The 22685-nt window shown below is 49.1% G+C and overlaps 1 protein-coding gene across 2 annotated transcripts in view; it reads right to left on the bottom strand.

The window, feature by feature from the left end:
- DDHD1 (DDHD domain containing 1) overlaps positions 1-7524 on the bottom strand; it is a 60651-nt gene extending 53127 nt beyond the window's left edge. Inside the window, exon 1 of one of the 2 annotated variants that reach the window (XM_079307823.1) lies at positions 6785-7524. In XM_079307823.1, coding sequence (XP_079163949.1) covers positions 6785-7460 — 676 coding nt within the window. In that variant the 5' untranslated portion in view covers positions 7461-7524. The remainder of the gene's footprint in view (positions 1-6784) is intronic. The other variant, XM_079307824.1, reaches the window with a different exon arrangement.
- Between the last annotated feature and the right edge of the window lie 15161 nt (positions 7525-22685).

Here is a 22685-nt window from a genome sequence, read left to right as displayed (position 1 = left end):
AGGACTAGGAGCCATGAGTTCAAACTGAAAGAACTGGAATTTAGTTTAAATATGTGGAAGAAATTCTTGCCTGTGAGGATGGTGGTGTTGTAATAAAATAGCCCCAAACTGAAGTTGCATTATTTCATGTTTGCTACCTAACACAACACACTCCAACTTTTTTCTTTTTTTTAAAAAAACTTTAACATTGCACACCTTTCTAGCTCTTCTTCACATTATTCCAGAACACAGCAGGTGACTGACTTTTAAATAAATGGAAGCACTTGTTTGATGCCAGCCTGGTGACCTCCCTTTGTCCAACCACAAACAGTGTGACCTGACCTGCTCTTCCAAAAGGAACAAATCCTGCAGAGCAGTTCAAGGGTGAAGCCTCAGCCTCAAACTTCAGAGGGACACAAACTCAGAGCCTGGGACTGAGCTGTAAACAGATTCCATTCACTGAGCAGTGAAATTCATCATTTTGCTGGTTCATCCACTAACTCCCAATTGCTTCACTGAACAATTTGTAATTTCCAGGTGCACATTTGAGTTTCATGGAGAACTAAGCACATTCACAGCAATCTGGGATTTTCTTTCCAGAGCAGTTAAACCTGTGAGCCTCAGTGTTTGCTCCTGTGCTGGACCCCAGAGACAGGAATAGATGTTTTTCTCTGCTGCAGACATGGAATGGACTCTGATTTACCTGCCTGAAGTATTCTAGCAACAGCCTAAAACTGTTTTTAATCCATTTACAATAGGAATTGAGCAATCAGGAATAAAGGCTGCTCTTTGGGGCTGGTTCCAGTCAATCACAAAAAGTGATGAATATGCTCCAAGTCATCAACAAAACACAGAAACACAAAATGGTTTGGGTTGGGAGGGAAATTCAAGATTATTTCGTTCCAGCCCCTGCCATGGGCAGGACACTTTCCACTGTCCCAGGCTGCTCCAAGCCCTGTCCAGCCTGGCCTTGGACAATTCCAGGGATTTGGGGCAGCCACAGCTTCTCTGGGCAACTCAGGGCATCACCACCTCCCAGCCAGGAATTCCCAATTCCCACTATCCCATCCATCCCATCCCTCTGGCAGTGTCCCATTCCCTGTGTCCTGTCCCTCCATCCCTTGTCCCCAGTCCCTCTCCAGCTCTCCTGGATCCCTTAAGGCTCTGAGCTCTCCCTGGAGTCTTTTCCAGACTGAGCATTCCCAGCTCTCCCAGCCTGGCTCCAGGACATAAATTTTTATTAAGGAAGGATTTTCCTGGTTTAAGGTAACAGTAATTAAACTGTTATAATATCCACAAATGCTCTTTCCACAGACCTGATCCTAATGGTCCAAAGCAAAATCCTAAAGCTCACTTTCCAGCCATGTCAAGCAGGAAGCACTCATAAAAAAAAAAACAAAACCAAAAACCCTTGGACTGTCAAAACATGAAACAGGCTTCATTTTAAACTTAGAATTGTACTTTCACTGAATTCTTATCCATTAAAACAGGTCAATCCTAGTGCTCTGAAGCACTTCCACCACTGGCATTTGCTGCTGGAAGTTTGTCCCTTATCAGCTCCTTCCCCCTCCCAGAGGACTGCATTTTATTAAAACCACAAAAAGAACAACTCCTGAGCCACATGACCAACACATGAGCACCTCCCAAAAATGAGTGTGTGCTTCCAGCCAGGGGCTTTTGCACAATCCCACCCTCACACCCTGAGTGTGCTCTCCTGAAAACCCTGCTGTGCTCCCCAGCTCCACCAGCACAGCACAGCTGGAACAACAGCTTCCTGGAATATCTTCCAAAATAAATAAGAACAAGATTGTCCCAGTGCACACCTCAGATTTGCCACTAATGAACAAGATGACAACAAAATTATTGTGCCCTTGGATGGCTTCAACTCCTCCCTTCTCCACCACAGGGATTACTTTTCTGTGCTCTCCTCCTGAACTCCCTTTTTTGTCTACTCCAGAATTCCCTACCCCTTCATCGCCATGTTTGAATTTTCCTTCCATTTTTTTCTAAACCTGTAGGTTTTTATTCCATTTTTTCTAAACCTTTTTTCCAGAAAACCAGACTGGTTTTGTTTGGGAGGGACTTTGAAACCCACCCAGTTGGGCAGGGACACTTCCACTGTCCCAGGCTGTTCCAACCCCAATGTCCAGCCTGGCCTTGGACACTTCAGGGATCCAGGGGCAGCCACAGCTTCTCTGGGTAACATTTTAGTTTCTTTCATTGTTAAATTCACAGCCTGGGATTGTTCCATTCATCCCAGTGCTCACTAATCCAGCTATTTACAACATTTATTATCTATGCAGTTTCTCCTCCTCACTCCAAAACCAGATCCCATCACACCAGTGACCTTTTCTCTGGCCAACACTCAAACCTCCCCTTCACCCTCACAGATATCTCTGACACAACTGCTTCTGCTTCTTATTCTCATTTCTTGCTCTTTTGCAGACTTTTTTTTTTTTCCCCATCTAGGCTTTCTGCTCACTTCTGGCACAATGTCAGCTCTTACACATCCTTGTGCTCCTCCAAAAGCTCTGCACAAAGTCCTTGCTTTCAGTGTGGTTTTCTCCTAAAAGAGGAAAAATTCAAAACACAAAAACTCACCTGCCATTGGTCTTTAATCCAACTCTGTCACCTCCAAATTAAATCCCATCCTATTCCTTTGATCTCAGCACTGTCCAACCCATGTTCAAGCCTGAATGAATTCAGAGCAGAACTCCTGATCCTTCTCATCCCACAAACATTTCCTGCTGCCACAGTTACAGCAGAAAACACCCCTCACCCCACACCTTGTAATCCAAATATTCCATGAATCTCTGCCTTCATCCTTGTGGGACAAATCCAGCAGGAAAAGTGCTGGACCACATCAAAGGACAAGCACAACTTTCTAAGTCATGTCCATCCTTAGCTCAACCATCCACTGGAGAATTTTGGTCTCATTTAAAGGAGAGTGACAACAAATTAATTTTGATTAAATATGCCTAAATAAAACAGAAAAGATGAAAGAAAACCTGAACATACACACAAAAAAAATGTGATTTAATAATAGAATACTGCAAGCCTTAAAGTTATTTCATCTAGGTGTGTTAGATCACAGAATCCCAGAGTGGTTTGGGTTGGAAAGAACCTTAAAACCATCCCATTCCACCCCCTGCCATGGGCAGGGACACCTTCCACTATCCCAGTTTTTTCCAAGCCTTTCCAGCCTTCTGGCCAGAAAGAAACTGGCCAAAAACAAAGTTACAACATGTTTTTGAAAGGATGGTGCAGTAAAAACAGATGCAAAAAAGGAGAACCCAGAAAGATTTTAAGTAGTGAAAGCAATGTTTCACTTCTACAAAGTAAACTGTCACTGTTTTATTTGCCAAAGTATCACACAGCTGGAGATAAACAAAAGCCATAAAATAGTGCTCAGGAATTCAGCCTTCAGTCAAAATGTCCTTTATTTAAAGGAAATTGTTATTAACCAAGTTCAAAGACTGTCCAGCACACCAAAACCAACATTTTAAGTGTGCTGTAAAAGCACTGCTAAAACCAGACTAAACCAAATGAAAGTCACAAACAATGATATACTCTTGATTCCATACCCTTAATTTTCATCTTGATCAAGCTAAAATGTTTTTTTTAAAGCAGCCCAATTCTAGCCTGAGCAGAGAGATCTTAATTTTAAGACCCAGAGGTCCACTCTGTACTCACAGGTATTTCCCAAATTAAAGTCAGTAAAATATCTGTTATATCAGTATGTCTTCACTCAGGGATGGTTTTAGTGAACATTTTTTTATATAAAAATAGGCTCTTTACTTAATAGACTTCAGCAACTGTTAGGTAGAAAAATTATTTACATTAAAAAAAAAAAGAAAAACAAACAAAAAAATCCCCAACTTTACCAAACCTGTGTCTGGAAGTAATTTAATAAATACAGGCAACTTGACAATGTACCTATGAAAAAGAGCCTGGAAAAAGCAAATAACTGACAGGATGGAATGGAACAAACCCACGAGCCAGAAAACAGGAGAGTCACCCAAAAGTTCACAGACATGGATGTAACAAACTCACAGAGGACTTTGAAAATTCCACTGACAAACTCCACAGCAAACTGGTTGTAAAGCAGCCCTCTTCAACTGGGAGGGCTGAAAAGGGCTGGATAATTTAAGATTTAAACAGAAGATCCTTGTATAAAATATCACACTTGTCATCTCCACAGAAAACAAGAAGCAGCCCTGCTCCAAATTACTGACTTAGCTGAAAGCCTACATTAATAATTTTCATCCTCTTGAACCATTTTTGCTGGTTCTACAGCACTAATTAAATAAATCCCAGAGGTCACAAGGTAAGGATAAAATTCTCAGTAATTAATCTGCTCAAATTGTAACTCAGGCTGGTATCCCTGAAGTTACTGATGAATTCTTTAGTGAGCTTAAAATGAAGATTAAAAAAAAAAAAAAATATTCCAACACATAACCAACATTTCCCTGGCATTGTGATGTCCCAGGAATTGTCAGCTGAGGAACCAACTGCTCAGCATGGCAGCTCTGTGGTAGCAGCCTCCCCTGGAGTCCAGCACATACAGGAAAAAGGGCAAAATAACAAACAGAAAAGCTTTTGACCTTTGCTCTGAGCTGAACTGTGAATCAGCAAAACCAGCCAGAAGTTTCTGTGCTCTTCAACAGGCACCTCAGCACATTTTAAGTCAGTTGTACTCATCATACCTCATGCTTGTGTGGTCAGAGAGGAGCATTCTCCTGCCTTACTCACAGCTGGTTTGACACTTCCACGTCAGGGCAGCCAACCTTTGGATCCAGAATTACACACATGCCACCAAACAGGAATAATATGGGAATTATGGTCTCCACCAAGGCCTTGAAAGGCACAGATAAGATTTGAATCCTGGGATTTGACCATGCTGTTTTCTCAGATCTGGATGCAGCAGATGGGTAGAATGGCAGAAAGGCACTCATAGGAATAGAGGCAAGGAAATGTGCAGTGAAGAAGTTAAACCAGAAGGCACCAGAAGCCCCCTGAAACACCAAAAGTTGATCCCAGCCTTGCAAATGACTAGATCTGCTAATAAGAAAAGACTTGAGCACTGCCCTTAATCAGCTTTCTGAGGACTAGAAATCATCCCTGTCACTAGTCTGCTCAGGCCCAGGAGTTTATTTCTCCCCTGCCTCTGGTGCTAACCTCTGGGAATCTCTCCTTCCAGCACCAGAAATTGTCTCTGCACAGCCTGTGCTGCCATCTGAAACATCTGCTCCTCGAGCTTAATGAGACTGAATCAGCTTCCAAAATGGACAAGGCACAGTGTCAAGAAATTAAACCTTTAAGCTGCTGATGAGCTGCAGTCCCTTGCTCCCATTACCAGGAGCAATCCTGCCTCACCTGACAGCTCTGCTCACTCCTTCCCCTCTCTCCTGTGGCACAGTGACAGGGCTGGCAGATTCCTCCTCCCCTGGCTGCCCTGCATCTTTTCTCTTCCCAGGAACCATGTGGAAGATGCACCCAGTGCCAAGAGCAAGGGGCTGCAGGGTGGTGACAGGGAGAAGCAGCTCCAGTTTCTGCTCAAGAAGCTGTGCCCAGGTTCCTCCAGCTGAGAATTCCTGTGCACTGAGACCTCTGCTCACTCCTGGAGCTCACTGTCTGTCTGTCTGGGTGGTGATTTTTAAGATAAATTGTCACTCAAGTGAACTGTAGCACACAGTTTTGTCATTTATGGAGCTGTCTCCTGTGAAGAGGTTGATAAATAAAGAGGGAAAGTGTAGGGAGTTGAGGTCTCTGCCCCTCTTTCTCTTCTGCTCCACAAGCAAAGGACACAGCAATACAAGGGGAAGGGGGGCAGAAGGGGTGTATTCCCTCCTTATTTTGAAATTGAGGGGGTGAAACAAGTTTTCCTCTATTGGAAGGCATAGGAAACAATTTCCCTCTATATTATGTATGTATGAGATGCCTGTTGCAATTCCTCCAAGAGAAATGAGGAATCCCACTTCATGCCTCCTCCCAGTGGGCAGGTGATGAGAAAAATATAAAGAACAAGATCATCATTTCCCTAGTGGAGAGGACAGGGGTCACAAAGAGGAAAAGAGGGACAACCCTGTCTTCCACCATTCCTCACTGAAGATGAGGGATCAGAGACACGTCTGTGGGGAGGAGGGAGTGCACAAACAACTGATGCTCCAACTTTGCTCCTTTCGGAAGGAAAGGTGTGCAGGGAGAATGCTGAAGGCAAATATCCACTCTCACTCACCCTCTGCTTAAAAAAAAAAAAAAAAAAGCAAGGAAAAGCAGAACTTAAGGAGGTTCTCAGCCACATTCCCTGCCACTTTCTCCCACACATGCCAGAAATGAGCAGATGCCCAGACCTCCCTTTTCCAGGTCTTTGGTGTCTCCATGCCCCAGATCATCCCCTCCAGGTTTGTGCGCACAGGGGGGCGAGGAGAATAAAGATGCTCAGTTCCCTTCGCGGCTGGATGCGCTCACAACACCCTGAGGGGGCGGAGGAGGAGGATGGCCCAGTGTCCCCTCTCTCGGGGATGCCCAAATCTCTTCCCTTCCAGGTGTCGCTGGCAGGGCGCGATGCCCGGAGCCCTGCACGGGGAATTCCCAGCTACACGAGCCATGGGCACCGCGGTCCCTCTCTCCCTGGATAATTTGTCCTGCATGGCTCAGACACGAACACACCGGCAGGGAGCACGGCTGGGTCCGTGTGCCGGGTCCCGCTGTCCCCAGCGCCGCTCCGAGCGCTCGGGGGATGCTCGGCATCCCTCCTCGGGACCCCCCGCCGCCTCCCCCCGGCCAGCACGGCGGCACTCACGGTTCCAATAGACGGGGTAGCTCTCGGCGCTGGCCACATCCACCTCGTAGAGCCCGCTCCGCACGCACACCGGCTCCACGGCCGCCGGCTGCCCCGCAGCAGCGCCGGCGCTGCCCAGGGCGCGGAACGCCAGCTCGATGCGCAGCGAGTCGTAGCCGATGAAAGGCTTCCAGGTCTTGCGGTCCTCGCGGTAGAACCAGCGCACCTCCTCGGCGCCCAGCTCCCGCACCACCTCATAGCGGGGCCGGCCGCCGCCCGGCCGCCGCCTCTCGGGCAGCGCGCTGGCCGCCAGCGAGAAGCCGCTGCCGCCGCTGTCGCTGCTGCCCGGCCCCGCGCCCTCGCCCTCGCTGCCCTCGCCGCCCGTGCCCGTCGAGTACCGCAGCGACGCGCCGGACTCGGCGGAGTCGAAGTCGCCGGCGGCGGCCTCGTCGCTGAGGCGGCGCTCCCGCGGCGGGGCGGGCTCGGGGTCGCCCTCGGAGGAGGAGGTGGAGAGCGCGGCGCGGAGCGGCTGCGGCCGGCGGGGCGGGCGGGCGCGGGCGGCGGCGGCAGCGGCAGCCGCCTCCTCCTCCTCCTCCTGCTCCGCCGCTTCCTCCTCCTCGCCGCGGCTCGGCCGCTCGAAGGCTTGGCCGGGCAGGTGGCGAGCGCCCTGCGGCGAGCCGGGCTCGGGGTAATCCATGCCGCAGCGCGCCCTGCCCGGCGGGGCCGCCCGGCCTCGCCCCGCCCGCCCCGCGCCCCGCGCCCCGCGCCCGCCCCGGCCCCGCCGCGCTGCCGCAGCCGCCGCTCCGAGCGGGGGCGGGGCCACAGCCCGTCACGCGCGGCGCGACGCGGGAGGGGCGGGGCCGGGCGGCGCGGGGACACGGAGAGACGGCACGGGGACACCGGGACACGGGGACACGGGGACACGGCACAGGGACACCGGGACACGGGGACACGGCACGGGGACACCGGGACACGGCACAGGGACACCGGGACACGGGGACACGGCACAGGGACACGGGGACACGGGGACAGCGGGACACGGGGACACGGCACGGGGACACCGGGACACGGAGACACGGCACAGGGACATACGGCACAGGGACACGGGGACACGGCACGGGGACACCGGGACACGGAGACACGGCACGGGGACACGGGGACACGGGGACACGGCACGGGGACACCGGGACACGGAGACACGGCACGGGGACACGGGGACACGGGGACACGGCACGGGGACACCGGGACACGGAGACACGGCACGGGGACACACGGCACAGGGACACGGGGACACGGAGAGACGGCACGGGGACACGGGGACACGGCACGGGGACACCGGGACACGGGGACACGGCACAGGGACACGGGGACACGGAGACACGGCACAGGGACACACGGCACAGGGACACGGGGACACGGCACAGGGACACGGGAACACGGCACGGGGACACCGGGACACGGCACAGGGACACACGGCACGGACACACGGACACACGGATACACGGCACAGGGACACGGAGACACGGCACAGGGACACACGGCACAGGGACACAGACACACGGATACACGGCACGGGGACACGGCACGGGGACACGGACACATGACATGGGGACACAGGAGTGACCCAGAATGTTGGGCAGTGTGTGTGACGCTGAGAGTGTGGGACTCTGAAAGTGACACTGAGAGTGACACTGTGTATGTGACACTGTGTGACGCTGAGAGTGTGGGACTCTGAAAGTGACACTGAGAGTGACACTGTGCAAGTGACACTGTCTGACGCTGAGAGTGTGGGACTCTGAAAGTGACACTGAGAGTGACACTGTGTATGTGACACTGTGTGACGCTGAGAGTGTGGAACTCTGAAAGTGACACTGAGAGTGACACTGTGTATATGACACTGTGTGACGCTGAGAGTGTGGGACTCTGAAAGTGACACTGAGAGTGACACTGTGCAAGTGACACTGTGTGACGCTGTGTGGGACACTGAGTGTGACACTGAGAGTGTGCGACAGTGTGAGACGCTGAAAGTGACACTGAGGGTGACACTGTGTGTGATACTGAGAGGGTAACACAATGTGCGACAGAGTGTGGGACTCTGAAAGTGACACTGAGAGTAAAGCACTGAATGTGACATTGTCAGACAGTGAAAGTGACACTGAGAGTGACAATGTGTGTGTGACACTGTGTGTGTGGGGCAGAGTGTGTGGCACAGAGTGTGACACTGTGTGACACAGTGTGACAGTGCATGACACTGTGTGTGTGACATACTGTGTGACATAGTGTGAGACACTGTGTGACACTGCATGTGTGACACTGCGTGTGACACCGAGAGTGTGACACAGGGTATGTGACACAGAGTGTGTGACCCAGTGTGACACTGTGTATGACACTGTGTGACACTGTGACCCTGTGTGTGACACTGTGTGACAGTGTGACACTGTGTGTGACACTGTGTGATACTGCGTGTGTGACGGAGTGTGGCACTGAGAGTGTGTGACACAGTGTGTGACACAGTGTGACACAGAGTGTGACAGTGACTCTGTATGACACAGCATGTGTGACACAGAGTGTGTGGTACAGTCTGACACTGACACGGGCAGTGGGTGACAGAGTGTGGGACATAATGTGTGACAATGTGAGTGTGACGCTGAGAGTGTGTGACACAGCCTCTGGCATGGAGTGCAGCACTGAGTGTGTGACACAGGGTGTGACACTGAGTGTGTGACGCGGACAGCGGGTGACACTAAGAGTGTGACTGTGAGTGTGACACAGAGTGTGTTACACCGAGTGTGTGACACAGGTGTGACACTGTGTGACAGCGTGTGTGGTATAGTGTGTGACACTGAGAGTGTATGGAGTGTGACACTGTGGGTGTGTGACACAGTGTGACACTGAGTGTCACACAGTGTGTGGCACTGTGTGTGACAGAGACAACATGATGCCAAGTGTGTGACACAGACAGTGGGTGACACTGAGAGTGTGACAATGTGAGTGTGACACAGAGTGTGTTACACTGAGTGTGGGACATCGAGTGTGACATTGAGTGTGACACAGTGTGTGGCACTGTATGTGATGATGCCAAGTGTGTGACACAGACAGTGGGTGACACTGATGTGAGATAGCATTTAAAACAGTGTGACAGAGATAGTGTGTGACACTGACACACTCAGACACAGCGTGTGACAGTGACACTGAGTGTGTGACAGTGTGTAACACAGCGAGTGTGACAGCATGACAGCTTGTGACATAGTGTGGGATGTTGTGTGTGACAGGGACTCCGTGTGACACTGTGACATAGCCTGACATGGTGAGTGTGTGGCACTGAGTGTGTGACATAGCACGTGACACTGTGTGACACAGTGTAACACTGTGTGTGACATCCACAAACACAACGTGTAACACTGAGTGTCTGACACCCAGTGTGTGACAGCGTGTGACACTGAGTGTGACATGTGACATGCTCAGAGAGTGTAAAACTGATGCTCAAACACAGTGGAACACGCTCAGTGTGAAACTGTGACACTCCCTGCAAATCTGTGACACCCTCAGACGGCCTGTGTCCCTGTGTGTGACACCTTCAATCACAGCCTGTGTGTGACACCTTCAATCACAGCCTGTGTCCCTGTGTGTGACACCTTCAATCACACCCTGTGTGTGACACCTTCAATCACAGCCTGTGTGTGACCCCTTCAATCACAGCCTGTGTCCCTGTGTGTGACACCTTCAATCACAGCCTGTGTGTGACCCCTTCAATCACAGCCTGTGTCCCTGTGTGTGACACCTTCAATCACAGCCTGTGTCCCTGTGTGTCCCTCTGTGTGTGTGTGTGTGTGTAAGTGGTCACATCCTACAACCCCACGGGGGATTGAGGAAGGGGGTGAGACACCCCAAAATTCATCCTTCTGCTTTGTGGGGGTACCTGGTACCTCCAAAACTCACCCTGCTGACTTGTGGGGGTACCTGATACCACCAAAACTCATTCTGCTTCCTTATGGGGGATCCCAAACACCCCCAAAACTTATCCTGCATCCCTCACCACAGGAATACAGGGTCAACAAGCTGCAGTCACCCTTGTGTGAGAGAAACCCCACTCCTCCAAATTCTCACTACGCCCCCCAAAACTGAGCAGGGTTTCACCTGTGCTTGTTTTTGTGTGTGTGTGTGAGAGAAAGCTGCTTCCACCCCCAATGTACACCTGGTAATCAGCAGGAGAGGGTGTTGAAATGCTTATCTGTGTGATAAAACACCTGGCAGCCCAAAAGGAGGGAGGGTTCCCAGGATTTACACCTGTGTGGGACAACTCCCGGTCCCAACACACGCCCCACAGCCTACGAGGGGCAGGCAGGGATCACCTGCAGGGTGCCAGCTCCCCCCAGCAGCCTCTCCCATGGGCTGAGGGCTGCTGGGGGAAGGAGAGGCTCCCAAAAACACACCCTGGCTTACTGGGGTGGGGTCACCTGTTTATGAGACACCCCCCCGTTTCTGCAACATGCACAGGAGGGAGGAGTGATACTGCTGTCCTGGGACAGCTGGGTGGGGACAGCTGGGTGGGCAGGGAGCTGGTACCTGCATCTCTGTCCCCTCTGTGTGTGCTCAGTGTCCCCCTGTGTGTGCAGTATCCCCTCTGTATTTTCAGTGTCCCCTGTGTGTGTGCTCAGTGTCCCCCTGTGTGTGCAGTATCCCCTCTGTATTTTCAGTGTCCCGTGTGTGTGTGCAGTATCCCCTCTGTATTTTCAGTGTCCCCTGTGTGTGTGCAGTGTCCCCCTGTGTATGTTCAGTGTCCCCTGTGTGTATTCAGTGTCCCCCTGTGTGTTCAGCGTCCCCTGTGTGTGTTCAGTGTCCCCTGTGTGTGTGCAGTGTCCCCTGTGTGTGTTCAGCGTCCCCTGTGTGTGTTCAGTGTCCCCTGTGTGTGTGCAGTGTCCCCTGTGTGTGTTCAGTGTCCCCTGTGTGTTCAGTGTCCTCTGTGTGTGTTCAGTGTCCCCTGCGTGTGTTCAGTGTCCCCTGCGTGTGTTCAGTGTCCCGTGTGTGTGTGCAGTGTCCCCTGTGTGTTCAGTGTCCCCTGTGTATGTTCAGTGTCCCCTGTGTGTGTGCAGTGTCCCCCTGTGTATGTTCAGTGTCCCCTGTGTGTGCAGTGTCCCCTGTGTGTGTGCAGTGTCCCCCTGTGTATGTTCAGTGTCCCCTGTGTGTGTGCAGTGTCCCCTGTGTGTATTCAGTGTCCCCTGTGTGTGCAGTGTCCCCCTGTGTATGTTCAGTGTCCCCTGTGTGTGTTCAGTGTCCCCTGTGTGTGTGCAGTGTCCCCTGTGTGTGTGCAGTGTCCCCCTGTGTATGTTCAGTGTCCCCTGTGTATGTTCAGTGTCCCCTGTGTGTGTTCAGTGTCCCCTGTGTATGTTCAGTGTCCCCCTGTGTATGTTCAGTGTCCCCTGTGTGTGTTCAGTGTCCCCTGTGTATGTTCAGTGTCCCCCTGTGTATGTTCAGTGTCCCCTGTGTGTGTTCAGTGTCCCCTGTGTGTGCAGTGTCCCCTGTGTGTGTTCAGTGTCCCCTGTGTGTGTGCAGTGTCCCCCTGTGTATGTTCAGTGTCCCCTGTGTATGTTCAGTGTCCCCCTGTGTATGTTCAGTGTCCCCTGTGTGTGTTCAGTGTCCCCTGTGTGTGCAGTGTCCCCTGTGTGTGTTCAGTGTCCCCTGTGTGTGTGCAGTGTCCCCCTGTGTGTGTTCAGTGTCCCCTGTGTGTGTTCAGTGTCCCCCTGTGTATGTTCAGTGTCCCCCTGTGTGTGTTCAGTGTCCCCTGTGTGTGTTCAGTGTCCCCTGTGTGTGCAGTGTCCCCTGTGTGTGTTCAGTGTCCCCTGTGTGTGTTCAGTGTCCCCCTGTGTATGTTCAGTGTCCCCTGTGTGTGTTCAGTGTCCCCTGTGTGTGCAGTGTCCCCTGTGTATGTTCAGTGTCCCCTGTGTATGTTCAGTGTCCCCTGTGTGTGTGCAGTGTCCCCCTGTGTATGTTCAGTGTCCCCTGTGTGTGCAGTGTCCCCTGTGTGTGCAGTGTCCCCACACACACATCACAGCTGGGACAGGGTGCTGCTCTGTGCCCACGAGATTCACCCTACAGAATCATGGAATCATTTAGGCTGGGAAAGATCTCCAAAACTGTTGAGTCCCCACCTTGTCACCCAGCCCAGAGTGCCACATCCAGCCCTTCCTTGGACATCTCCAGGGATGGGGACACCAACATCTCCCTGGACAGACCATTCAATGCCTGACAAGCTTTTCTGTGAAGAAATTCTTCAAATATTCAACCTAAACTCTCTTTGGCACAACTTGTGGCCATTTCTCCTTGTTCTGTCTGGCTGTCCCCTCTTGTCAGGGAGTTGTGCAGAGCCACAAGGTCCCTCTGAGCCTCCTTTTCTCCAGGCAGAGCCCCTTCCCAGCTCCCTCAGGAATTCTCCAGCCCCTTCCCACTCTGTTCCCTTCCCTGGACATGCTCCAGCTCCTCAATATCTTGTTCTGAGGGACCCAAAACTGTCCCCAGGGCAGGAGGTGCCTCAGCAGTGGCAGCGCAGGGGACAGGCACTGCCCTGCCCAGTGGCCACTCTGTGGCTGCTACAAGCCAGGTGCTCTTGCTCTTCTTGCCCACCTGGGCACACTCTGGCTCTTGTTCAACCAGCACCTCCAGATCCTTTTCCAGTTTTCCAGCCTGGAGCAGTCCATGGGGTGGTTGTGACCCACAGTCCTGGTTGTACCCCCAGCCCCTCCTACACACACCTGCACACCTTTCCAGGGTAAAAACGGGAAAGGGGACAACTGGATGTCACCTCTGCCTCTGAACTACCCTGTGCTGGTGGATGAGGGGCTTTACCCCACCTAAAAAAGCATCTAATGTGTGTGTGAGTGCCATGTACATCCTTGTGCACCTCTAAAAGTCTCTCTGTGTGTGATTCTCCTTCAGAATTTTCAGCAAAACCCCTCTCACAGCCCCACTGGCAGTTGTGGGAGGAAGAGAATCAGGGTACAGAGCATGTGTTCCCTAATTCCCCTTTCTCCCACACACCCTGCTTGTCCCATCCTCCAGCCTGCAGCGACAAGGGGACTTCTGTGCATTGCATGTCCAAAAATAGGCTTGTGCTCCACCTCCCACTTTCACTTTCAGCCGGGGAATCCTGTTAATGGAGTGTGTTAAAAACCCAGAGAGAGGCCAGACTGAGTTCAGGCTGCAAGGGGAGGTGAAGCTTTTAAAACTGTTCACTGCTGGCGTGGTGTTTCCCCGAGTCATTAAAATCCTGCTGAAAGGCTGCACGTGGATCCTTGGATGCATCAGCAGCACTTTCCAACCCTGAAAGCTCCAAGAACATCCTGAATTCAACCCAGGGAGCTCTAAGTGCTCTTCTCCTACCTTTTCAAATGGAGAAAGAGGGAAAAGAGAGGAGGCAAACAAGGAAAAAGCAAGGAGGAGGTTGTGATGTTTGGCCCCATTGTTTTAGCAATGGGGACATGATCTGTTTGTTTAACTTATCTTGTGCTTTTCTAATGAGCTGCACGAGGTAACCTCACCCTGAAGCCTTGTCCCAGATTTTTCTCCACGGTGGGGAAGAAGAAGGGAATGTTCATCATGCTGTAGATTGATTTTTAGACACAGATTGTAGGATTCTCACTTTTTATCCCCATTTCCATCAATGCCAGTGTGATTTCAGCATTTTTTCTCCTCTGACAAGTGTTTCACCCTTCATGTCATCCTACTCAAATTCTCCTTCCTTTTTCTCCTTGTCTGGGATCAAGGGAAGATTTTCCAAATGAACAAGAGGCACTCCAAATGTTCTTTATCTGTGTCTTTTCAGATCATGGACTGGCTAAAGCTCATCCAGTTCCACCTCCTGGGGGACACATGGCCTCAAAAACAGTTTATTAAAGACAAAATTAAGGGAATTCCAGAGCCTGAAGCCCTTCCTGAAGGATTTCTGATGGATTTCACTTGGATTTTGGGAGGTCTTGGCTGGAGTGGGCTGGTATGAATGATGCTGGAAGCCCAGACTTCTCTTATTTGAGCTCAAAAATGGACAATTTCCCCATTTTTCAGAGCTTTTGGCAGCTCTGAGCTCACAGATGTGGAAGGGCTTGAAACTTTCTGGCATGACATGGGACTCAGGTTCCATCAGCACAGAATTGCATGAAATGAAAAGTAAGACCAAAAGTATAAATTTCATTTACTATCAGAGGAGGAAATTTTCCTTTTAGTGGAATAAATGTGAAAGTCTTAAAGCCAAATTACCTTTATTTTGAAAAGTCATTTATAGAGCACTGTGAATTTCCATACAGGTCCCTTCCAACTCAGGATATTCTATCCTGTGATTAAGAGTGGTGGAAACTGGGATCCTTCTGTAATATTTCTATATATTTATATGAATCCATGTTTTCTCTCTGCAGAGTTAGTACAGTTGGGAATTTCCTGGGAAAGAGGTGAGGAGGTCCATGAGAAGCTCCTCAGGATTTCCCTTTGTCCAAGAGGAAAAGGAAAAGAAGTTAGAATGTGTGTAACTGAAAAAATAATGTACTGCACATCACCTCTGAATATCCAGTGATTTTTAATGTTACTTAAAAAAAAAAAAAAAGTGTGTACAAGAAGTGGACTCCTCCCTGAAGGGATTTAAAGTCCATGTGCATGTGGCACTTGGGGACAGGGGTCAGGGTGGCCTTGGCAGTGCTGGGGGAATGGTTGGACTCTGACCCCAGAGGGCTTTTCCAAACTTAATGATTCCATCACTCTGAACTCATTTTACCACATTTTTTCTCATTTTCTTCATTGCAGCACTTTGTTTACAAATAAACTGCTCTGATCAGTGCAGTTTTAAGCAGTGAAACTATTTACAATTTAGAAAATCTCTCATAATGTGATCATCTTTTATTTTCCTGCACTTCCTATGTGAAGCACAATGAATAGCACAAGTGAAAGTGCTTGCAAGAGTCCATTAGAAACAGCCTTTATTCATTGATGAATCCTTTATTTCCAGGCCACTTTGAGATCTTTCCATTAGCTGTTTTTAAACCATTTGTTATGCACTCACATTGATTTTGTCTATTTTTTCCCCCTCAAATCAGGGTATTGCACAGCACTGAGTCAACACCATTCCTGACACCAACTGTGCTTGTGATTTTATTAAAGAACAAGCTGAAGTTTGTTCTGTGACAACAGGAACCATTTGCCATGAAAACATCTGATTGCTGTTCCATTACATCCCCACTCTCCATCTCCTCCTCAGCTGGTACAAACCACTTCATCCTCCCAGGGCCAGGAGCAATGCTGGATGAGCCAGCCTGAAACTTTGTGGACTTACCTGAGTCATGCTCTTCAAATATTGACTCAGTGCTGTTTTTCTTCTTGGAAATGGTCTCCTGGGCTGTTCATAAACTCTCACATTCCCACCTGGTGTGAGAACAGGAGCCTGATCTGCAAAGGATGACACACATGTCCTTTAGACTCGCTGGCTTTGAAATGTTAGTTGTGCTTTTGATGTTCTTTTTTTAAGTTGCTTGGGTAGGAAGAATTTCATCATCATTATATAACGCGGAAATGGCATTCAACTTTGTCCCAAATACAGGCAGGAAATATTTATCAAACACTTCTGCTTTTTTTCTTGTTTTGTTTTGTTTTGTTTTGTTTCACAGCTATCCAAATGTATTTGGATTCACAGAGAGTGTTGGTAACTGATCTCTGCTAAAATGTTGTTCATCAAATTAAACAGAGTTCCAAAAAATCTTTGCTTACAATGTGATAATTTCTGCACAGATAACATTAACAGTGTGGCTGGTTCAGAAGGGATGTTGGTCGACTGGTTTAAAAATCCCCTTTGTGAGTGTTTTCTCTGCTGCCAGACATGTGAGGTTTGTCTGTTTGTTTAATTTTTTCTTCTCCTTGAACACCAGCACTACTGGCACTTAGGCCAAGGTCAAAGTGCCTTTTGATGGGTCTGGAATGTTCTTCCAACGCCACAGGTCCACATTCCTTTTCTCCTGCTCCAAGCAGCAGCAGAATATCCCCCTTGCTTTAAAGACAAGGATTAGGGAGCAAGGAGAGGGTCATCCCTGGGATATCAAATCCTGTCTCTCTCAATGCAGCTTTGTTAAACTGTACAGACTTCTTCTTCCTTCTTTTTCCCACTCTCATTGTTCCAGGGCAAACAAAGGAAGAAAGCAGTGATCCCTGACTGAGAATAATATTTACCCTTCCAGGCTTTGATCTGCTGAAATCCTGGTGTTGAGAGTTCACCTTTGTGCAGGTGAGGCTGATGGAAAGCCAGGCACAGAGAGATTCCTGGCAGAGGAAGGGCTGAACTGGAGATTGTGGGCTCAGCACCACTCCAGGCTCCTCCCTACCTCATCCTGCACCTCCAGAGTTGTGGATTTTGTCCTTGGAGTAAGGTAAACTGGAAAACATGACAAATTTGATGGGATAGAGGAAGAGTTTCTGACAGTGAGCCTGGAAAATAATATTGTTAGAGAAGTGTGGGATGTGAATTATTGCTCTCTATTTTTCTTAAAAGAATGGTCCTGCACTATCCCACTGGAAAGAAGGGGACAAGGATGTGGAAAGTGTAAAAGCATCAAAGCTGCACTCAATCTTCCAGCCAGGACTACTTGAGCATTTTTCTGAGGATGCTACAGAAAAGTTGGTGGCAAAGTAGGGTCCCAGAGATGGTTAAAATACCTCCCCCGCAAATGGGATTGCAATCCAGATGCATGTCCTGCACCATGGGGTCACAGAGTCCCAGACTGGTCCAGGTTGGAAGGGACTACTGGAAATTACTTGGTCCAAACCCTCTCCTCAAGCAGGGCCCCCAGAGCCTCTCAGGGTTGTGTCCAGATGGCTCTTGGATGGGGAAGACTCCAGACCCTTTCTGGGCAACCTGTTCAATGCTCTGTCACTGCACAATAAAATTCTTCCTCACATTCAGACAGAATTTTATTTGTTCCATTCTCTTCAGCCTCTTACCCTGTTGTTCAGCACCACTGAGAAGAGCCTGGTCCATCTCTGAGCCCCTCCTTCTGACACTTAAAGCCCTTCAGACTCAGGCACCTCTCCACTTCTTGTTGCCTGGAAAGGCTGACCTGGAACAGAGACTGGACAGAGCAAAAATAATAAAAGCAGTTTTTATTGAAAGGATTCACCTTGGGCAGTGCAAGAGCCTGGCCAGGGCTACACCCAAATCAAATCCAAGGTGGGTCCTGGTCATGAGTTTTGCATTTTTATAAGTTTTGGTTAATTTTGGGATCAATTATCCAACCACAGCCCCAGGCTGTGAAGCCTCAGCCCCTGCCTTGCCCCCTTTCCCTTGCTGTTGTGGATGATTTTTGGGTTCAAGTTGTCCTTGATTCTCCAGCTGGGAAGGAATTGTTTTGTCCACCACCAAGAAAACTTACTAACACCAAAAATGAAGTTTCAGAGTTCCACACCAAGCAGCAGAAATTCTGAAAAATATAGAAGCTAAAACCCAAGGCATCATTCCCCTCTCCATTCCCACAGGGCATTGGGGTGTCCCATGTCCAAGAGTGCCAACAGCTGCTCTGTGAACAGGGTTAAGTGATGCCATCTCTAAGATATGTCCCTTCTTTCCAAACTGCTCTTCCAGTAGAGCTTTGTCACCTTCCTCTTGGCCCTGGGATTGAGGCAGCTGCCAGAGTTGGAGAGATTGTTATCACAGATTTGTTTTCCTTGCTAGAGATGGTGAATAGATGGATGAGAATAAATAAGAAAAGGTGGTTCTGGTGTTTTCAACCAGTTGAAATAGGATGCAGAAATTCCTCAAAGCTTCACTTTCTTCAGGTCTTTCACTTAGCCAAAGCCCTTAAAATACAATCTGAGAATAAATATATTTATTTTCATTTTTGTTTTTCTTTTTGTTATTTTTATTTCCAGAGGAGATACCAAGAGTTTGGGTGCAAAGGGGGCAAATAATTCATTTTGTAGGTCCAAGAACAATAAATGAAGGTGACACAGATATTTTTAAGTACAAAGGGAGAGATGTTGTGTAACATTCTAGTGAGTGTTGCCTGTGGACTTGAAGGGATCAAGGCTGGAAACAAAGGCTCTGTATTTTCAGTGCCAACCACTAAGCCAGGAGACAAAGCACTGAGATCCTCCAGAGGAAACCATCCCAGAACTTTGGGAAAATGGGAAGCTGGCTCCTTTCTGTGGATGCTGAAGTAAAGAGTGAGAGGTCACTGTCTCTCCTACCCACGTTACTTGTTGGGCATCTGAAAGGACACAACACACACAGCAAGAGCTGGGACCATCCCAAGGAAAAATAAACCCCTTTTTATTCTGCACAAAACCCTCTGTCTGATGAGTGGCTGAGAAGCCAAGAGCAAGACACGGTTACAAGTTGTGAAAAGCTCCTGCACACAGAGATTAAAAAAAGGAACAAACGAAAATGACTCCCTCATTCCCTTGGAACAGGGTTGGAATACACAGGGCCAGGGTGAGGAATGGTTTGTAGGGCTGTGGGGCTGTGCCAGAGTTCACAGTGAGGCTCTTGAGAGTGGGGTCAGATGAGGAAAAATGACATTTTAATGCCCTCAGGGCCAGAGTCACAAGGCCTGGAAGGTTACACACAAATGGTTTGTGTCATAGTGACCCCCAAAAACAGTGCTGGAGCTGCAGGGCTCTGGGAACACTTGGCACTAAAAGTGACTTTGAGGTCACTGTCAGCGTGATCATGTGTGAAATCCTGGCTTTGCTGCCCCTGGGGTGAGAATTTCCATTGATTGCAGCAGGGTTAAAAATTCACCTGCTCTCTGGGCCTCATCCTTTCTCTTCCCAAATGTTTATTATTATTGTCAATTGATCCCAATGCACTTGGGATGTATTTCTGGCTCTGTTATGCACAATGAATCCTAAGAGATATCAAATGTATCACCCAGCCCTGGTGGCATTCTCTGTTCCAGGAAATCATGACAGCAATGCTCATCATCCCATCCTCGATGGGACATCTCCCAGCATGAGACCAGCCCTGCAAATACATAAATCCAGGTATGACTGAAATACTGACAGAAATAGCCCCTGATTGAGGAGAGACCTTTAAGCCTGCAGGAATCTGCAGAGCTGAAGACGTTGCAGTGCCTGTGAGGTGTCACCTGATAGCAGGTGAGTGTCCCTGGATCATCTGACACTGTCACACTGTCCCCAGGGAATGGCCTCGTGACTCCTGGTTTCAGAGCTACAGTGGGGGCTTTGCTGCCTGTGGCTGCACTTTGTCACTGTGCAGGAGGGCTGTCATCTGTGCTGAGCTGCTGGGTGGTCAGCTGGTGGCTGGGACCACATTCCAGCTATAAATATTGTATCTGTGACATGGAAGTGCTTCCATCAAAAGCCTCCAACTCCTACAGGAGTCTCCAGTTTTGCTCTTTGATGAATATTGCAGCTGCTTTGTTCTGCCTCCAGTGCCAATTTATTCACTTCTCTTCCACTGTTTAAAGGTCTCCTCCTTTATGTCATGGCTGGAAGATAAATTGAGGTGTAGTTTTGAGGGGGACTGAAGGCCAAGTGTTCCTTCAGCCAGGCCAGTGGGGCAGGCAGGAGAGATCCTTGCTATTTATAGTGGAAGTTCTATTTTAGCAAGTAGTGAAGAGCCTGGCAAGGAAAGTCAGGAGAGGCATGCTCCTTCCAGTTAAACTTATTTAACTTTCACATTTTCCAAGATCTTATGGGCTGAGACAGTCTGTGCTTGTATGGTACAGAGGGATCAAAAAGGAAAAAAAAAAAGAGAGAGAGAAAGAACAAGCATCTGATGTGGAAAATCCTCCTGTGGTAGAAAATCTGACTCTGGTAGGAAACCTGACCGTGGTGGAAAACTTCCAAGGACTCAGATTATGGAAGAGGCCACTTGAGGAGATTTCCTCCCTGTTTCTCTGCAGAGGCAAAGACAATCATCTCACTATGAAACAAACCTTTTGCATCCCATCAACTTGCATTCACTTCCATCCATGTGCAGTTCCAGAATGTCTCATTTATATAATTAATAGTGACATACAGGAGTATTTCCAGCACCTCCTGTCTATGGGGACGTGTGGCCATTCAGAAGACTGAGTTCCTCCTGCTTCTGATCCATGGATCTGTCCCTGGGCTGGCATAAAAAACCTTTCAGAGTATTTTCCCTTCTTTAGTGGCTTAAATCATACCCTAAAATATCCCAAAGGCTGCCAAGGAAAAGCTGATTGTTTATTTAAACCCCAGGTCACAGTAGCCCTCTCTCTGCAGGGCAATAGATGAGTTAGAAGCTTTCAGTGATGTACATCATGTTTGTACAGCAGGGTGGATCTACAAACCAGTGTTGTCTTTAATGATCATTTCCCTGCTCCCCAAAGAGATGCTTGCTCTGGAAAACAGGCACCTGTCCTGTCAGATTGGCTCAGAACAGGAGTGGAATTTGGGTGGGTGAGGGAGGTTCAGTGTCACTCTCACTGCAGCTGATTTCACACCCTGATCTGAGGGTTTGTTTGTGCCACAGGACTTTTATCACTGGGCTGTTACCTGGGATTTGTGTTTCACCAGGGAGGTTCTGGTAGCACAGTGCCACATCCAGAGCTGCTCTCAGCACTGCCATCAGCCTGATGAGCAGCAATGACAGGTTTAGGGAAGTGAACATCCTTACCCAGGCCATGCTGTCCTCTCTTTTCACACGGATTTTAAGCAGTTCCTGAAAAGGGGGGAGAATAAAAGATTCCATTGTGTATTCCCAGCTCTCCTGGGCTCAGTGGGCAGCCAGGATCACAGGCTGTGGCTTGGGGAGGTAAAGCACAGTCAGACATGGTGGATAGGGTGCAGTCAGAGCTCTGTGGGCAGAGAAAACCCTGAGCAGAGGGTCCATTCTGCTGGATTCCAGAAACCTGGGCTTTTGAGCTTTCTGTGCTGTCAGGCACTGACCCCCTGGAGAACACTGCTTGTGACCTGAGGTGTTGGAGAAGCTTCCAAATTTGAGTGGAGTTAAAATCATGGGTGTGTAGCTAAAGAGAAGTGTGTGATTTCACATGGAGAAGGGTTTTGATTTTGATGTTTTTATAATATAGTAATAGGTATGGGACAAGATGGAGGATTTTAGGTGGTGTTTCTTTTGGTTTTCTTCTTCCTTCTCCTTCATGGTTTCAGGCAGTTTCTGGTTGGACAGTCAGTGTCACACTGAGGGTCATGGGAATTTAGTTATTAAGTTAAAAGTATGAATAATGCAGGTGTTAATTCTCTATTGGACTGTTTAGCTTTAAGAGATCTTGTAGCTAGCTGGATTAATTTCCATTTTGCTCACTGGTGGCTGGAAGTGCTGCTGAACTTTCTGTACTTTAGATAAGGTTTAATAAACAACCAAGCCTGAACATGAGAAAATCTGTTTCCTTTGTGTGTTTTTTAATCCTGGCTCTAAGTGAAGACAGAAGAGACTCCAGACAAATCACTGATTAAGTGGTGCAAAACACCCTCACTGTCACATATTTGTTCATCACTTTGTGTTCAGGTCCTCAAGAAAATGGGGACAAGATTGGACCTCTCACTGGCTCGTACTTGACCCCAGAAAGAGTCACCCAGAAAAGGTTCTGCCCTTTCTGCTGCCTTTTCTATGAGCTGAACAAGGCTCAAAATGTGAGGAACAACTTTTCTTGCTCAAGGAGAACCTTTCCCCTCCTCAGGGGCAGTGCCGTGTCCATCTCTGGGGACCCCAGCACAGGAAGGACATGGAGATCTTGGACTGAATTCACCAAGGAGTCCCAAAGGGATGGAGCACCTCTCCCACAAGAAAAGGCTGAGAGAATTGGGATTGGAGAAGAGAATAGAGCCTCTTCCAGTGCCTAAAGGGGCTCCAAGAGGGTTGAGATGAGCTTTGGACAAGAGCTTGAGGTGACAGGACGCAGGGAATGGTTCCCAGTGCCAGAGGGCAGGGTTGGGTGGGATATTGGGAAGG

Source organism: Erithacus rubecula (genome assembly GCF_903797595.1).
Source record: "Erithacus rubecula genome assembly, chromosome: 6".
Taxonomy (NCBI): Eukaryota; Metazoa; Chordata; class Aves; order Passeriformes; family Muscicapidae; genus Erithacus; species Erithacus rubecula.
Note: the sequence above shows the minus strand (reverse complement) of the source record. Positions and strands in the feature narration are given on the sequence as shown.